The sequence below is a fragment of the Thalassophryne amazonica genome, chromosome 2, assembly GCF_902500255.1.
Source record: "Thalassophryne amazonica chromosome 2, fThaAma1.1, whole genome shotgun sequence".
Lineage (NCBI taxonomy): Eukaryota > Metazoa > Chordata > Actinopteri > Batrachoidiformes > Batrachoididae > Thalassophryne > Thalassophryne amazonica.
In genome coordinates this window covers 67,210,197-67,226,054 of record NC_047104.1, presented here as the reverse complement: position 1 = coordinate 67,226,054, position 15,858 = coordinate 67,210,197, and the positions used below count along the sequence as shown (strand labels likewise).

Below are 15,858 nucleotides of genomic sequence, written 5' to 3'. Positions count from 1 at the left end.
CTAAACTGTCCAACCTGCTCTGTCTCACCCACACAAAGGTATTTTTTTTCTTTTCCAGCCAAATTATGGCTTCCTTTACTTGCATTAGTACCTCTCTCAACCTCATATAGAGAGCTGCAGTGAAGAGCGATGCAAATTCAAGAGTTGGAATCAATACTCAACCTTTTATAAGGCTACAGCTGGAAACTGAAGGGACTGTGTATAAAAACAGCTTCATATTGCAAATGGTTAATGCGAGAATTTGCTCGTCTCATTGACTTCAACCAGAAAGTGTGCCATACACTCACATCTTGATTAATTTCAGCCCCATTGCAGTAGTATTACAGGTATAAAGTGCATCCAGAAAGTATTCACAGTGCTTCACTTTTTTGCATTTTGTTACGTTACAACCTTATTGAAAAATGGATACCCCCCCCCCTCAAAATTGTACACACAATAGCCCATGGTGACAATGTGATGTCAGGGCTCGTGATGGATTGACACAGGAAACAGGTGGAGACCAATGCAGACTCTCAGACATGGCTGGTTGTGATGAGTAAAGGCTTTATCTGGTAACCAGGCAGTAGAGTTGGTACACGGGTAATCAGATAAAGAGGCAGAGGTATCAGACAGGGGTACAGGCTGGGACGTGGTCAAAAATACAAGCTGAGGTCATACCAGCGGCGTTGACTTCAGACTTCACACTTCAGACAACTTTATTGATCCCAAAAAAGGGCAATTATGTTTACACTCCAATTACCTCAGACAAGATACAGCAATTAATCCACAATTATTACTTGTTTACTGTAATAATGGCACACATCAAAATGAAAGACAACACATATACATTTGACATTGTTTATGTGCACTAAACTTGAAGCAGTCCGTCATCCGAATTGAGGCAAAGTGGGTGAAGGCCGCTGCAACTGTAAGTCGCACCGCCAGACCAGCTTGAGAAAGGATGAGGCCTGCCGCTGGGGGGGAGGGGCAGAGAGTGGTAAGAGGAGAGGCTGGAGCATGCTTTGGTCCATGTGTAAGTCTGTTAGTTTATTGTCCTTGTGGGTTGAGATAAGAATGGAGCCAAATAGTCTCACCAGAGCCTGGATAAATTCCTCTGGAGGTAAACAGAGGGCAATTGACCTTGATACCTGTAGTGTTGCAGCCGAACAGTGAAAAACACTTTTTTTTTTATAGATCCACTCACTCAGCCAAATCCCAATTATAAATTAAGAATATTCCTAACTTTGAATTAAGAATATTCACCGGCCTCCGAAATCTTCAGCTTCAACTGCAAGGCACACATCAGCTCCAAGGTGTCATCCAATTTGCGTCTGAGTTCAAAAGTCAACACAGTCTGAGAATGCACTGCCTTGCCGACCTCGTTAATCATGACGGACAAGTGAGAGGCTGTGGTTCTTGATGCCGCCGTCTTGCCAATTTTCCGGCAGATCACGGCAGCACATAATCCAAAAAGTACCAGCCCTGCTACCATAAGACCAAAAATGAATAGGTCTTCGACGTCCTCCACAGAGAAAGGCGCCAAGCATGCCACACTCCAGGAACTCCAGGAGTCGAGGACATAGCCCGCAGGATACGTTCCATCTGGGCAGGCAGGATCCCCCGGTCCTGACCTTCTTGTAGAAAAAATGGCGTCAATAGCGTTCAGAGACCAGGTGATCAATTCCATGGTTGATCCAATAGTAGTACAATAGATCCAGAATCCAATATAGTTTTGAGGAATTCACAAGTCTGGTGAAGTAGGGACTTGAAGGTTAAAAGCAGAGAGATAAGGGAGAGTGGAGGAGATATGACCGCCCTCGTCGGAGTCCCAATAGCTTGAGGAGTATCACAAGCACAAACAGAGACAGAGTGAAAGTACAAGCTGAGTTCAGGATTAAGGCAAGGCGGAGGTCGGAGCAAACAAGCAAGGTCAAAACACTAAGAAGCAAACCAGACATGAACTCAAGGTGAGAGAGTGAACAATCGGGCAGTGAACTGTGGAACTGTGAGGGTTTTATAAGGAGCAAACTAATCAGGTTGATGTGAAGCAGCTGTGTGGAAGGTTCTGGAAAGAGGTATGGTTTAGTGAACAAAGAAGAGGAAAGAAAGGCAAGAGTGCGGGAGGGCAAAACAAAGCAGTGCAAAACAAGAGAAGTGAGTGACAGAAAAACTAACTGAGAAACATGACGTGCTCAAATAATTAATGTGAGCAAAACAAAGGGGCAAACAGAACTAATGTGACAAGTCAAAAAGGAGAAAACAAGAAAACTAATGATTAAAACTAAAACTAGAATGGAACTGTTATTGACTGATATAGAAAAGTGAATACAATAAAAATGGCAAAACAAACTACTGGTTCAACAGAGAATAAGTGATGATCAGAAAACAAAACCAGTGACTACTGAATAATGCAATAAACAACAAATAGAACATAATCTGATGAGCAACAATGAAGATTAAAAATTAAAACCTGTGACTAAGCATTATACAACAAATGTGATAAACAGAACTAAACTAAGACTAAAGTAACTTAAAAGACCCAGAGTGAACAAATACAAACTGCACAATAAATGATAAGCAAAGAATGAACCAGTGACGAAAGTATAACACAAGGAAAAGCAACAAATAACTGAATGACTGCAAACTAAATGATGAGGTGCTGAATGAAAACAGTGACTAAACTAAAATCACAAAAGAAATACGCCAAGGGCTAAGACCTATAACTAGAGCTGGGGCTGAGCATGACATGTGAAAAATGTTTTCTTGAGATTTTTGGAAATTTATTTGGAGAAAAAAAAAAAAATCACATGTATGTAAGTATTCACAGCCTTTGCCATGAAGCTCAAAATTGAGTTCAGGTGCATCTTGTTTCCACTGATCATCATGAGATATTTCTACAGCTTAATTTGAGTCCACCTGGAATAAATTCAGTTAACTGGATATGATTTGTAAAGGCACACAGCTGTCTACATATAAAGGTCCCACAGGTGCCAGTGCATGTCAGAGCACAAACCAAGCATGAAGTCAAAGGAATGGTTTGTAGACATCTGAGACAGGATTGTCTCAAGGCACAAATCTGAGGAAGGGTACAAAAACATTTCATCCCAATGAGCACAGTGACCTCCATCATCCATAAATGGAAGAAGTTCAGATCCATCAGGTCTCTTCCTAGAGCTGGCGACCCATCTAAACTGAGTGAGGGAGAAGGACTTTAGTCAGGTAGGTGACCAAGAACCCAATGGCCACTCCGATGGTCACTCTGTCAGAGCTCCAGCATGCCTCTGTGGAGAGAGGAGAACCTTCCAGAAGGACAACCATCTCTGCACCAATCCAACAATCAGGGCTGTATGGTAGAGTGACCAGATGGAAGACACTCCTAAGTAAAAGGCACTTGGCAGCCCACCTGGAGTTTGCCAAAAGTCACCTGAAGGACTCTCAGACCATGAGAAACAAAGTTATTTGGTCACTTGGTCAATGGTGTTATTTGAGTGGCCCAGACCTGAATTCAATTGAACATCTGTGGAGAGATCTGAAAATGGCTGTGCACTGACGCTCCCCATCCAACCTGATGGAGCTTGAGAGGTGCTGCAAAGAGGAATGGGCAGAACTGCCCAAAGATAGGTGCACCAAGCTTGTGGCATCATATTTAGGAAGACTTGAGGCTGTAATTGCTGCCAAAGCTGCATCAAAAAGTGTTGAGCAAAGGGTGTGAATACTTATGTACATGTGATTTCTTACTTTTTTATTTTTCATAAATTTGCAAAAATTTCAAAAATAAAACTTTTTTTCATGTTGTCATTATAGGGCGTTTGTGAGTAGAATTTTGAGGGAAAACTTAATTTACACCATTTTGGAAAAAAGGTGTAACATAACAAAATGTGGAAAAAGTAAAACACTATGAATACTTTCCAGATGGACTGTAAATACAACAATTGTGACACTGTACAAATACTTATGTACTTTGGGAGTAGGAGTACTGCTATAATCAGTGGTGTCAGAACAACAGACCTATCTGGATCTGGGGAAGGTGGATTTGCTCCGTTTTCTATTCAGACCTTCGACTTTATGTAGGATGTTGATGTTTTCGAGCTCCAGGGTGCCTGGAATGCAGCCACAGTGTGACTTATACACTGACAAATGGGGGAGTCCCTACCTGTCCATTATTATTTCTTAACTAATCTTAGGAAAAGCAAATATTAGCTTTGTATAGCTAATGTCAGTGTAATTTAAGGCAAAAGTTATAAACTAGGCAACAGCTGTCCCTGAGCCTGTTTGACCTAGTTTTGATTGACTATATGTCAGTTTTGATTGACTATAAGTCAATCAAAACTGACTTATATAGTCCTGACTTATAGTCAATCAAAACTGACATATAGTCAATCAAAACTAGGACAAACAGACTCAGGGACAGCTTTCTCCCCAGAGCGATCACTGCACTGAACAATAACAAACAACATTAATCTGCACTTTTCAAAGTTTCTTGTGCAGTATCTGTACCCATGTGTAATATCATTCCACAGTTGTACATAATTTCTCATTTTACTTTTTATATTTTGTTCACATTTTATTTTTAGTTGTACATACATTTAAATCAAGTACATCAGGCGATAAGGTGTGGTCAAAAAACACAAGGTGGCATGTAGGACTAGGAAAACACAAGAACAGAGCTGGAAGTGAAGGCATAAAGCACAACAATCTGGCAGAAAACTAGTGCAACCAGTGAATCTTATATACACCCTGGTGATGAGCTACAGATTAGAAACAGGTGTGTGGAAAGCTCCTGAATAGGGCATGGCCCAAACATTTTGCACCCCCCACCATCAAGCACCAAGAGAGACAGACAAGAGAGCTAAGGAAAGACAAAGCCCAAGCAGGAAAACCCAGCACGAGCAATCACACACTGGAAAAACAATCAAACCTAAGCTAAGCAGAACCAACAGAAAAACATGACACACAAAGTCCAGGGGCCTCATGTACAAAGACTTGCATTGACTTTCTACTAAACGTTAGCATGGCATGAATAGGCATGAATCCACACACATTCGGTTTGTACATCCCACTGAATGTGGAATTTAGCACACATGCACACGCACCAAACTCCTTCTTGGACATGCCTCCATCTGAATATGCAAATGTATTCAAATAGTCTGGTTGTGTCGTGCTGATGGCACCATAAGTGTAGAGTGTTGTGTGTTTGTGACGTCAGCCGTTGTCTCTGAGTTGCTGTGTGTAAAAATTAAAGAACTTTTACAGACAGCCTGCAAAAACAACGAAAGCTGTGGTTTGATCGCCCTTCTGTCAGCTCTCTGTAATGTAAAATGGAAATGAAATAAGTATGTTTGTGTGTGTAAATGCTGAATTGAGCTGCGTGCAAACACTGAAGTTAAAAGATATTAAGTGCACAGCGACAGTGTGTGACACTGACATTACACATGCTTTTATTGACAAATACTGAACACAGTCGGGGGCTTGTTAAGAGGCTCTCTAGTTCCACCATCAAGAAAAAGAAGACATACTAATAAAAAAAAAAAAAAATGAATGCGCACATGCCCAAATGTGTCCGCATTTGCGCACCATACATAATTTGAACACTGATGGAATGAAAATGTTTCCTGTTAACAAAAACAAATTCACCATGTGATGGCGCCTTCATAGCAATATGTGTGCAGTTAATAGCTCCGATTACATTCGGAAACCGGCTCTCGCTGCAACATGTGCTGTAATGTTGGAATGTACCTGGATGACATTCAGATGATTGCATTCCACACAGCTGGCATGGCTCAGCGCAAGGTTGACTGGCACACTCCTGACCGATCAGCAAGCGCATGCTGGAATGCCCATGATGCCGGGAAGCCCAGCGTGGTCAGCACCTGTGTGGGCACAGACAAAACCCTGGCTCCTCCCCATATTGCACTCTGGGCCGGCCGCAGTTCTGTGCGCAACTCCAGTAACAGTGGCCTTGGCAATCAAAATTGGTTTATGAGGCAATTATCATAATTTGAAAGTAAACCCTCCCATTCCCTGAGTACACACTCACGTTGGATTGCACCATTTACAAGGTGCTTTAAAAACGCTAATGCAGCCACTGTTCATGCCATTTTATGCCTCACTTTGCGTATGCTTTTATATCCATCCATATAATTGCAAACACGTGGGTGCGTTAATTTCTCATCACTGTGTCGCTGATGTGCACATCACTCTGATGACCTCTTGTTTTCACACTATTAACGGCATCACCTTTACATGTCCACAGTGGAACAATAGCTGTAGAAACATGCATACACCAGCTAGGATTTTTGCGTGACGCACTGCACATTTCCAAGGTCATTTCACTTTTGATACATCTGAACATTGGCGTGGAGACGTACGTACACCAGGTTTTTGTGCATAAGCATGCTTTGTACATGACACCCTAGACCATGACAATTTTATCTTAAATAGTTTTGGATTAGAGGTTAAATTTTATGAAACACATAAAAAGTAAGGAAATTTGAACAATATTTCCATTTCAGTATCATGACTTTGTGCACATCTAGGAGTTTTGCACAGTAGCGCAATTCCAAGTCCAATTTGGGAATATTTCCAATTCACAAAGTACAGACATAAATACAGACACTTGACACAATATAATTCAGAACTTGATAAGAAAGTACAGTATATGAAACAAGCTAGATAGTGCTTTACAAAAGTACTGGAACACTTAGTATTTCACACATTTTATGTTTATGCCATTTGTTTATGCCATTTCAAATACAAAATAAATAAATAAATACAAAAAAAATCAATATTTTGAAAATTATCTCCCTTAAACTCAAAAATTCAGCCACATGGGGTGCGCAGCCAGTACACTCTGAGTGCCAGTCCCAAGCCCAGATAAATTAGTAGGGTTGCGCCAGGAAGGGCACCCAGCGTAAAACAAGCCAGCCCAACCATGCAGAATAAAAATCAAATTTCCATATTGGATCGGTCGAGGCCTGGGTTAACAATGACCGCCACTAGTGCCATTGCACAACAAGGTGCTGGTGGAAATTGGGCTACTAGTGGTTGAAGAAAAAGAAGAACAGGAGGAGAACGTGTTCACAGACAACGGGAGAAAAGGAAAACTAGAAGGGTGGAAGTGAGTCGGGACTGACTGATACGATGGAGAGGAGAAAGGTAGACGTGTTGTGTGTGTAAGAGACCAAGTGGAAGGGAAGTAAGGAGCAGTAAGAGCATAGGCAGTGGGTTCAAGTTGTATCATGGTGTGGATAGGAAGAGAAATGGTGTTGGGGTCATTTTAAAGGAAGAGTACGTTAAGAGTGTGTTGGAGGAGAAATTGAAGGGGTGATGATGAATATAATCAGTGCATATGTCCCACTAGTTGGTTGTGAGACAATGGAGAAAGAAAATTTCTGGAGTGTGTTAGATGAGGTTGCCGAGAGTGTGCCCAAACATGAAAAATGGTGTTAGGAGCGGACTTCAGTGGCCATGTTGGTGAAGGGAACATAGGTGATGAGGAAATAATGAGATGATATGGTATCAAGGACAGGAATGTAGAAAGGTAGATGGTAGTTGATTTTGCAAAAAGGATAGAAATGACTGTGGTGAATATGTTATTTAAGAAAAGGGAGGAGCACAGGGTAACATATAAAAGTGGAGGAAGGTGCACACAGGTGGACAACATTCTTTGTAGGACATGCAAGCTAAAAGAAAGCGTCCGGTGTACAGGAAGATGGATGAGACAGAAGGGCATCACCAGGAGCGTGAGGATTAACTTGACTCAACACGGAAACCTCACCCGGCACGGACACGGAAAGAGGAACAGACTGATCGCTCTTTTGCTCTCACCGGGTCCTGTATGTGTTAATCTCGCGTTCTTAGTTGTGGAGCGATTTGTCTGATTAATTCTGATAACAAACAGAGACTGGGGCATGCTATCTAGTTACACGGCCCCATGCGGTCAGTGTCATCTTCTTAGAGGGACAAGTGGACTTCAGCCACACAAGCAATAACATCGGCAGTTGTGGCAGTAGTGAAGAAGAAAAGCAGACACGGCAAACTTCCAGACCTATTGTTTAAGCCTGCAGTAAACTGGTGCTTGGGTCCCCTGTCCTTGACCTGAAGCGTTATCGGCTCTCTCAGGCATGTACACTTGTAACGGTGAGATGGCTTATTCACATTGACTTTTTCAGAGAATCTGATTTCCCCACACGGAAGTTCAACAATCTGCGAGGTGAGAGTCTCCAAACGCACACGCAGCACTGACATCTACTGGACAATGTAAGTACTGCGCATTCTTCACAATTAATTATTTCTGTAATATTTATCTTGATTTTTTCTTTGTTTAAAGTGAATACCCACATTTGACTTTAAGCTTTGACCTTTTAACACTCAACAGCAGACATTAAACATAAAATTAATGAATATTGCTCTGCTGTTAATGCTCTGTGCTCTTCCTCCACACACACACATACACACACACACTAATATATATATATATATATATATATATATATATATATATATATATATATACACACAACCTCAATTCCAAAGAAGTTGGGACATTGTGTGTAATGTAAATAAAAACATAATACAATGACTTGCAAATCCTCTTCAACCTATATTCAATTGAAAACACCACAAAGACAAGATATTTAATGTTCAAACTGATTAGACTTTTTGTTTTTCTGCAATATTTTGCTCATTTTGAAATGGATGCCTGCAACACATTTAAAAAAAAACTGGGACAGAGGCCAACAAAAGACTGGGAAAAGTTGATGAATGCTCAAAGAACACCTAATTGGAACACCTGTTTGGAACATCCACAGGTGAACAGGTTGATTGGAAATAGGTGAGTGTCACGATTGGGTTTAAAAAGGGCATCCCCAAAAAGGCTCAGCCGTCAACAAGCAAAGATGGGGTGAGGACACCACTTGTGAACAAACTGCATGAAAAAAATAGTCCAACAGTTTAAGAACAGAATTTAGGGATTCCATCATCTAGCAGTCCACTATATATCAGAAGATTCAGAGAATCGGAGACTTTCTACACATAAGCCGCAAGGCTGAAAAACCAACACTGAATGCCCGTGACCTCGACCCTCAGGTGGCACTGCATTAAAAACCGACATCATTGTGTAAAGGGATCTTACTGCGGACTCAGGAACACTTCAGAAAACCATTGGTAGTTAACACGTTCATCGCTACATCTACAAGTGCAAGTTAAAACTCTACCATGCAAGCGAAAGCCACACATCAACAACATCCAGAAATGCTGCTGCCTTCTCTGGGCCCGAGCTCATTGAAATGGACAGATGCAAAGTGGAAAAGTGTGCTGTGGTCTGATGAGTCCACGTTTCAATGTTTTTGGAAATCATGGACGTCGTGTCCTCCGGACAAAAGAGGAAAAAGACCATCCAGATTGTTATCAGCGCAACGTTTAAAAGCCAGCATCTGTGATGGTATGGGGTAAGTGCGTGTAAGTTGCCCATGGCATGGGCAGCTTACACCTGTGATGGCACCATCAATGCTGAAATGTACATCCAGGTTTTGGAGCAACACATGCTGCCATCCAAGCAATGTCTTTTTCAGGGACGTCCCTGTTTATTTCAGCAAGACAATGCCAAGCCACATTCTGCACATGTTACAACAGCGTGGCTTCGTAGTAAAATAGTGCAGGTACTAGACTGGCCTGCCTGCAGTCCAGACCTGTCACCCATTGAAAATGTGTGGCACATTATGAAGCACAAAATACAACAACAGAGACCCCCGGACTGTTGAACACTGAAGTGTACATCAAGCAAGAATGGGAAAGAATTCCACCTACAAAGCTTCAACAATTAGTGTCCTCAGTTCCGAAATGCTTATTGAGTGTTGTTAGAAGGAAAGGTGATGTAACACAGCGGTAAACATACCACTGTCCCAGCTTTTTTGAAAAGTGTTGCAGGCATCCATTTCAAAATGAGCAAATATTTGCACAAAAACAATAAAGTTTATCAGTTTGAACATTAAATATCTTGTCTTTGTGGTGTATTCAATTGAATATAGGTTGAATTTGATTTGCAAATCATTGTATTGTTTTTATTTACATTTTACACAACGTCCCAACTTCATTGGAATTGGGGTTGTACAGTATATGCATGTGTCATGTACATCATATATACATATCATTTCTTACATTTCTATAGCACCTTTTAAGGAACCCAAGGTTGCTTAATCTGCCAGAAACTGATCGGAATTGGAAGCGTTGTAGTTACTGACATAATTTTAACACATTTGTTATTCAATGTTTCTTTGAGTATAATTGCATTGGGTAATAAACAGATACATTACTTTTAGTGAACAGGCTACTACATTCACTTCAGAAAAAAAGCATGTGAAGGAGGTTCTCGCAGGTCCTCCTTCCTGTTCAGACTGTATAATCCCAGTAAGTGTTATGTTTACTTATAGCAGTGTTCACAATAGTGCTATGTGACTAAAAAAGATTAATCCAGGTTTTGAGTATATTTCTATTATTACATGGGAAACAAGGTACCAGTAGATTCAGTAGATTCTCACAAATCCATCAAGGCCAAGCATTCATTATATGCACACTCTTAAGGCTATGAAATTGGGCTATTAGTAAAACAAGTAGAAAGGGGGTGGTCACAATAATAGTAGTGTGGCAATTCAGTCAGTGAGTTCATCAATTTCGTGGAACAAACAGGTGTGAATCAGGTGTCCTCCCTATTTAAGGATGAAGCCAGCACACTGTGAACATGCTTTTTCTCTCTTTGAAAGCCTGAGGAAAATGGACATTCAAGACATTGTTCAGAAGAACAGGTAGTTTGATTAAAAAGTTGATTGGAGAGGGGAAAACTTATACTCAGGTGCAAAAAAATTAATAGGCTGTTCATCTACAATGATCTCCAATGCTTTAAAATGGACAAAAAAAAAAAAAAAAAACAGAGACGTGTGGAAGAAAACAGAAAACAACCATCAAAATGGATAGAAGAATAACCAGAAGGCAAAGGCTCACCCATTGATCAGCTCAAGGAGGATCAAAGACAGTCTGGATTTACCTGTAAGTGCTGTGACAGTTAGAAGACGCCTGTGTGAAGCTAATTTATTTGCAAGAATCCCCCGCAAAGTCCCTCTGTTAAATAAAAGACGTGCAGAAGAGGTTGTAATTTGCCAAAGAACACATCAACTGGCCTAAAGAGAAATGGAGGAATATTTTGTGGACTGATGAGAGTAAAATTGTTATTTTTGGGTCCAAGGGCCGCAGACAGTTTGTGAGACAACCCCCAAACTCTGAAATCAATCCACAGTTCACAGTGAAAGCCGGTGAAGCATGGTGCTGGAAGCATCATGATATGGGCATGTTTCTCCTACTATGGTGTTGGGCCTATATATATCGCATACCAGGTATAATGGATCAGTTTGGATATGTCAAAATACTTGAAGAGGTCATGTTGCCTTATGCTAAAGAGGACATACCCTTGAAATGGGTGTTTCACCAAGACAATGACCCCAAGCACACTAGTAAACAATATTAATGCCTTGCAGATGTGAAGAAATAATGAAAACTGTGGTTATACAACTAAATACTAGTTTAGTGATTCACAGGATTGCTAAAAAAAGCAGTTTGAAACATAATAGTTTTGAGGTTGTAGCGTCAACAGCAGATGCTATTATTGTGAACACCCCCTTTCTACTTTTTTGTACTAATAGCCCAATTTCATAGCCTTAAGAGTGTGCATATCATGAATGCTTAGTCTTGTTGGATTTGTGAAAATCTACTGGTACCTTGTTTCCCATGTAACAATAAGAAATATACTCAAAACCTGGATTAATCTTTTTAGTCACATAGCACTACTATTATTCTGAACACTACTGTATGTATATCCTAGGTCAGCTGTGCAATGCTTGCTGAATCTGTTTTACTGTGCACACTGGAATCATTCCACCCATTGCATATACTGCATTTGTGTTTTGCTTACAATGTATATAGTACTTCTCAATTTTTGATTCTCTTGTGCCATGGCTGTATTTACCCTGCTTTTTATTTGGACACTGCCCTACTGTTGCACAATTAGTTGCTAGTGCTGCTGGGACACTACAAAGTTCCCCATGCAGGAGTCATAAAGGAATATCTCATTATTCATAAAATGCAGTTTGAACAAATGCATGAATATAAAGCTCTTGCAGAGCTGAAGTTAAATGTCATGTGTTAAAATATCACTGATGTTGTAACACTTGCATGTAACTGCTTTGCTGTAGCTGAGGTTAAAGAAGGAGATATGCTTCCATACCGGCCGCCAGACAGCTTCCTCGAGCTCATAACTTTCAGCTGAGAATGTCTACATCGTGCTTTATGACTACACTGCACAGGTGATACCTTCGAGTGTGTCATTCTATCACAGTTACTGACTCAAAGACTGAAGACGTCCACGGGTTAAAATAGAGTACATCGACCAGTAACAGTGCAGTCACATGTAATGGTCATCTGTGTGTGTACCGTGACTGTTCAGAGGAGCGGATGAATTGTCTGTGAGCAGAGGTGATGTGCTGCGGCTGCTGGAAGAGATGCCACGACGGCTGGTGGACTGTGGAGATGAACGGTCAGACTGGACTGGTGCCAGCAATTATCTGGCCAAAGTCTGAAAACAGAAATGGTGCAGACACCTACCAAAACAATCCAGGCAACACCTCATCCACATATTCCAACAGGCATTGTCGAACTGGATCGTCACAAACTTCTCAGGTGTATAGAAGTACCATCCTACTTCTAATGCACAGTAAAAGCATTGTTACAATGACATTCAGCAGACTTATTTCCAAATGCATATTTAGCTGTTACCTCGTGTGTTGGATTGCTGGGATTCTCACATTCTTCTCACAATGCATTTATTAATGGTTTTCCAATAACCTTATTTGAAAAATTGAATGGCCAACACTGAAAATGTCTTCTTGTTAAGTTTCTCTGCAAAGGTTAAAATTTACAATTTTTAACCCCTTAAACTATAAACTGTGTCATACACACGGCCGACTAATTTGATCTCAAAGATCAACATTGTGCTCACAGATTTCATGCACAGCTCCAACAGAAATACATTTTTCATTTGTTATCCTCCTGAGACCTTGCATACACATACAATGCTTAATTTTTCCAAAACCTAATTCCTCTTTAAGGATAAAATTGAGAGTTTGAGCAATGGCTGATGGTTCATCTCAAAGGAAATAACATCAGTTTAAGTGCACAACATTTATTGGACAGGCAGCCATCACGTGGTGTTCTACAGGGAATTTGACCCTGAATATAGCAGTTTTTACAAAATATTTAAAGCTCCAATGTGTAGGATTTAAGGGTATTTCCTAGCAGGAATGGAATGCAGCATTCATAACCTTCAACAACAAATCAAGGTGTTTTCACAAGCTTAGAATGAACCATTCCTATCTACAGGGGACTGGGCCCTCTCATGGAGGCTGCCATGTTGCGCTGCCATGTTGATACAGTAGCCCAAAAGGGACACACTTTATCATTTACATTTTGCTGCACTGCAGAAGACGGGGGGGATCAGTGGTTTTTCGCCTATACACGAATTACTGTTCGCTCGTGCAGCATAACAAGCTTGAGATCCCTCATTTTTGTGAAGTACAGAGTAATACATATCACAAGAGAAGGGAGCATGAATTCCCACCACCAAAAAAGCAAAAGCATGAATGTAAATAAAATTATGACTGGTGATGGCATAATGCAAACTATAATCTCACCACAAGGTGGCACTAAATACTGCACATGGTAAGCTTTAGTCATACAACCCTATTTCCAATGAAGTTGGGACGTTGTGGAAAATGTAATAAAAACAGAATACAATGACTTGCAAATCTCTTCAACCTATATTCAACTGAATACACCACAAAGTACAAGATATGTAATGTTCAAACTGATAAACTTTTTTTTGTGCAAATTTGCTCATTTTTGAAATGGATGTCTGCAAAAACATAAAAAAAAGGCTGAGACAGTGGCAGCAAAATACGGGGAAAGGTAATGAATGCTCAAAGACACCTCATTAGAAAGAGTGAGTGTCAGGATTGGGTATAAAAGGAGCCCCCAAAAGAGCCGTTCACAGCAAGATGCGGCGAGGATCACAACTGTGTGAGCAACTGCGTGAAACATAGGTCCCAACACTTTAAGTACAATGTTTCTCACATTCAGTTGCAAGTATTTAGGGATTCCATCATCTACAGTCCATAGATAAATCAGAAGATTCAGAGAATCTGGAGACTTTCTACACGTAAGCGGGCCCGAGCTCATCTGAAATAGACAGACGCAAAGTGGAAAAGGTGTGCTGTGGTCTGATGAGTCCACAGTTCATTGTTTTAGGAATCATGGACGTCGTGTCCTCCGGACAAAAGAGGAAAAAGACCATCCAGATTGTTTTCCAGCGCAACGTTCCAAAAGCCACCATCTCTGATGTATGGGGGGTGTGTTAGTGCTCTGTGGCATGGGTAGTTTACACATCTGTGATGGCACCATCATGCTGAAATATATATCGTTTGGAGCAAACATGCTGCCATGCAGAAAGCAACGTCTTTTTCAGGGACGTCCCTGCTTCTTTCAGCAAGACAATGCCAAGACCACATTCTGCACATGTTACAACAGCGTGGCGTCATAGTAAGGAAGTGCGGTTACTGAGACTGGCCCTGCCTGCAGTCCAGACCTGTCACCCATTGAAAATGTGTGGCCCATATATGAAGCACAAAGATGACAGAGACCCAGGACCTGTTGAACAACTGAAGTCGTACATCAAGCAAGAATGGGAAAGAATTCCACCTGCAAAGCCTTCAACAATTATGTCCTCAGTTCCCAAACGCTTATTGAGTGTTGTTAGAAGAAAATGGTGACGTAAAACAGTGGTAAACATACCACTGTCCCAGCTTTTTGAAACGTGTTGCAGGCATCCATTTCAAAATGAACAAATATTTGCACAAAAACAAGTTTATCAGTTTGAACATTAAATATCTTGTCTTTGTGGTGTATTCAATTGAATATAGGATGAAGAGGATTTGCAAATCATTGTACAACCCCTGGCAAAAATTATGGAATCACCGCCTTGGAGGATGTTCATTCAGTTGTTTAATTTTGTAGAAAAAAGCAGATCACAGACATGACACAAAACTAAAGTAATTTCAAATGGCAAACTTTCTGTCTTTAAGAAACACTATTAGAAATCAGGGAAAAAAAATTGTGGCAGTCAGTAACGGTTACTTTTTTAAACCATGCAGAGGGAAAAAAATATGGAATCACTCAATCTGAGGAAAAATTATGGAATCATGAAAAACAAAAGAACGCTCCAACACATCACTAGTATTTTGTGCTGCACCACCTCTGGCTTTTATAAACAGCTTGCAGTCTCTGAGGCATGGACTTAGATGTGACAAACAGTACTCTTCATCAATCTGGCTCCAACTTTCTCTGATTGCTGTTGCCAGTATCAGCTTTGCAGTTTGGAGCCTGTCATGGACCATTTTCCTTCAACTCTTCCACCAAAGATTTTTCAATTGGATGAAGATCCGGACTATTGCAGGCCATGACAGTGACCCTATGTGTCTTTTTTGCAAGGAATGTTTTCACAGTTTTTTGCTCTATGGCACGATGCATTTCATCTTGAAAATGATTTCATCATCCCTCAAACATCCTTCAATTGATGGGATAAGAAAGTGTCCAAAATATCAATGAAACTTGTGCATTTATTGATGATGTAATGACAGCCATCTCCCCAGTGCCTTTACCTGACATGCAGCCCCATATCATCAATGACTGTGGAAATTGACATGTTCTCTTCAGGCAGTCCTCTTTATAAATCTCACTGAAACGGCACCAAACAAAAGTTCCAGCATCATCACCTTGCCC

General features: G+C 40.7%; 1 protein-coding gene across 1 annotated transcript in view; it reads left to right on the top strand.

The window, feature by feature from the left end:
* The window catches only part of LOC117525254 (proline-serine-threonine phosphatase-interacting protein 1-like), a 90,523-nt gene extending 77,847 nt beyond the window's left edge, over positions 1-12,676 (top strand). Inside the window, exons 14-16 of the mRNA XM_034187097.1 lie at positions 8,151-8,238; positions 12,222-12,332; positions 12,475-12,676. Of these exons, the coding sequence (XP_034042988.1) occupies positions 8,151-8,223 (73 nt within the window). The 3' untranslated portion in view covers positions 8,224-8,238; positions 12,222-12,332; positions 12,475-12,676. The remainder of the gene's footprint in view (positions 1-8,150; positions 8,239-12,221; positions 12,333-12,474) is intronic.
* Positions 12,677-15,858: the final 3,182 nt, after the last annotated feature.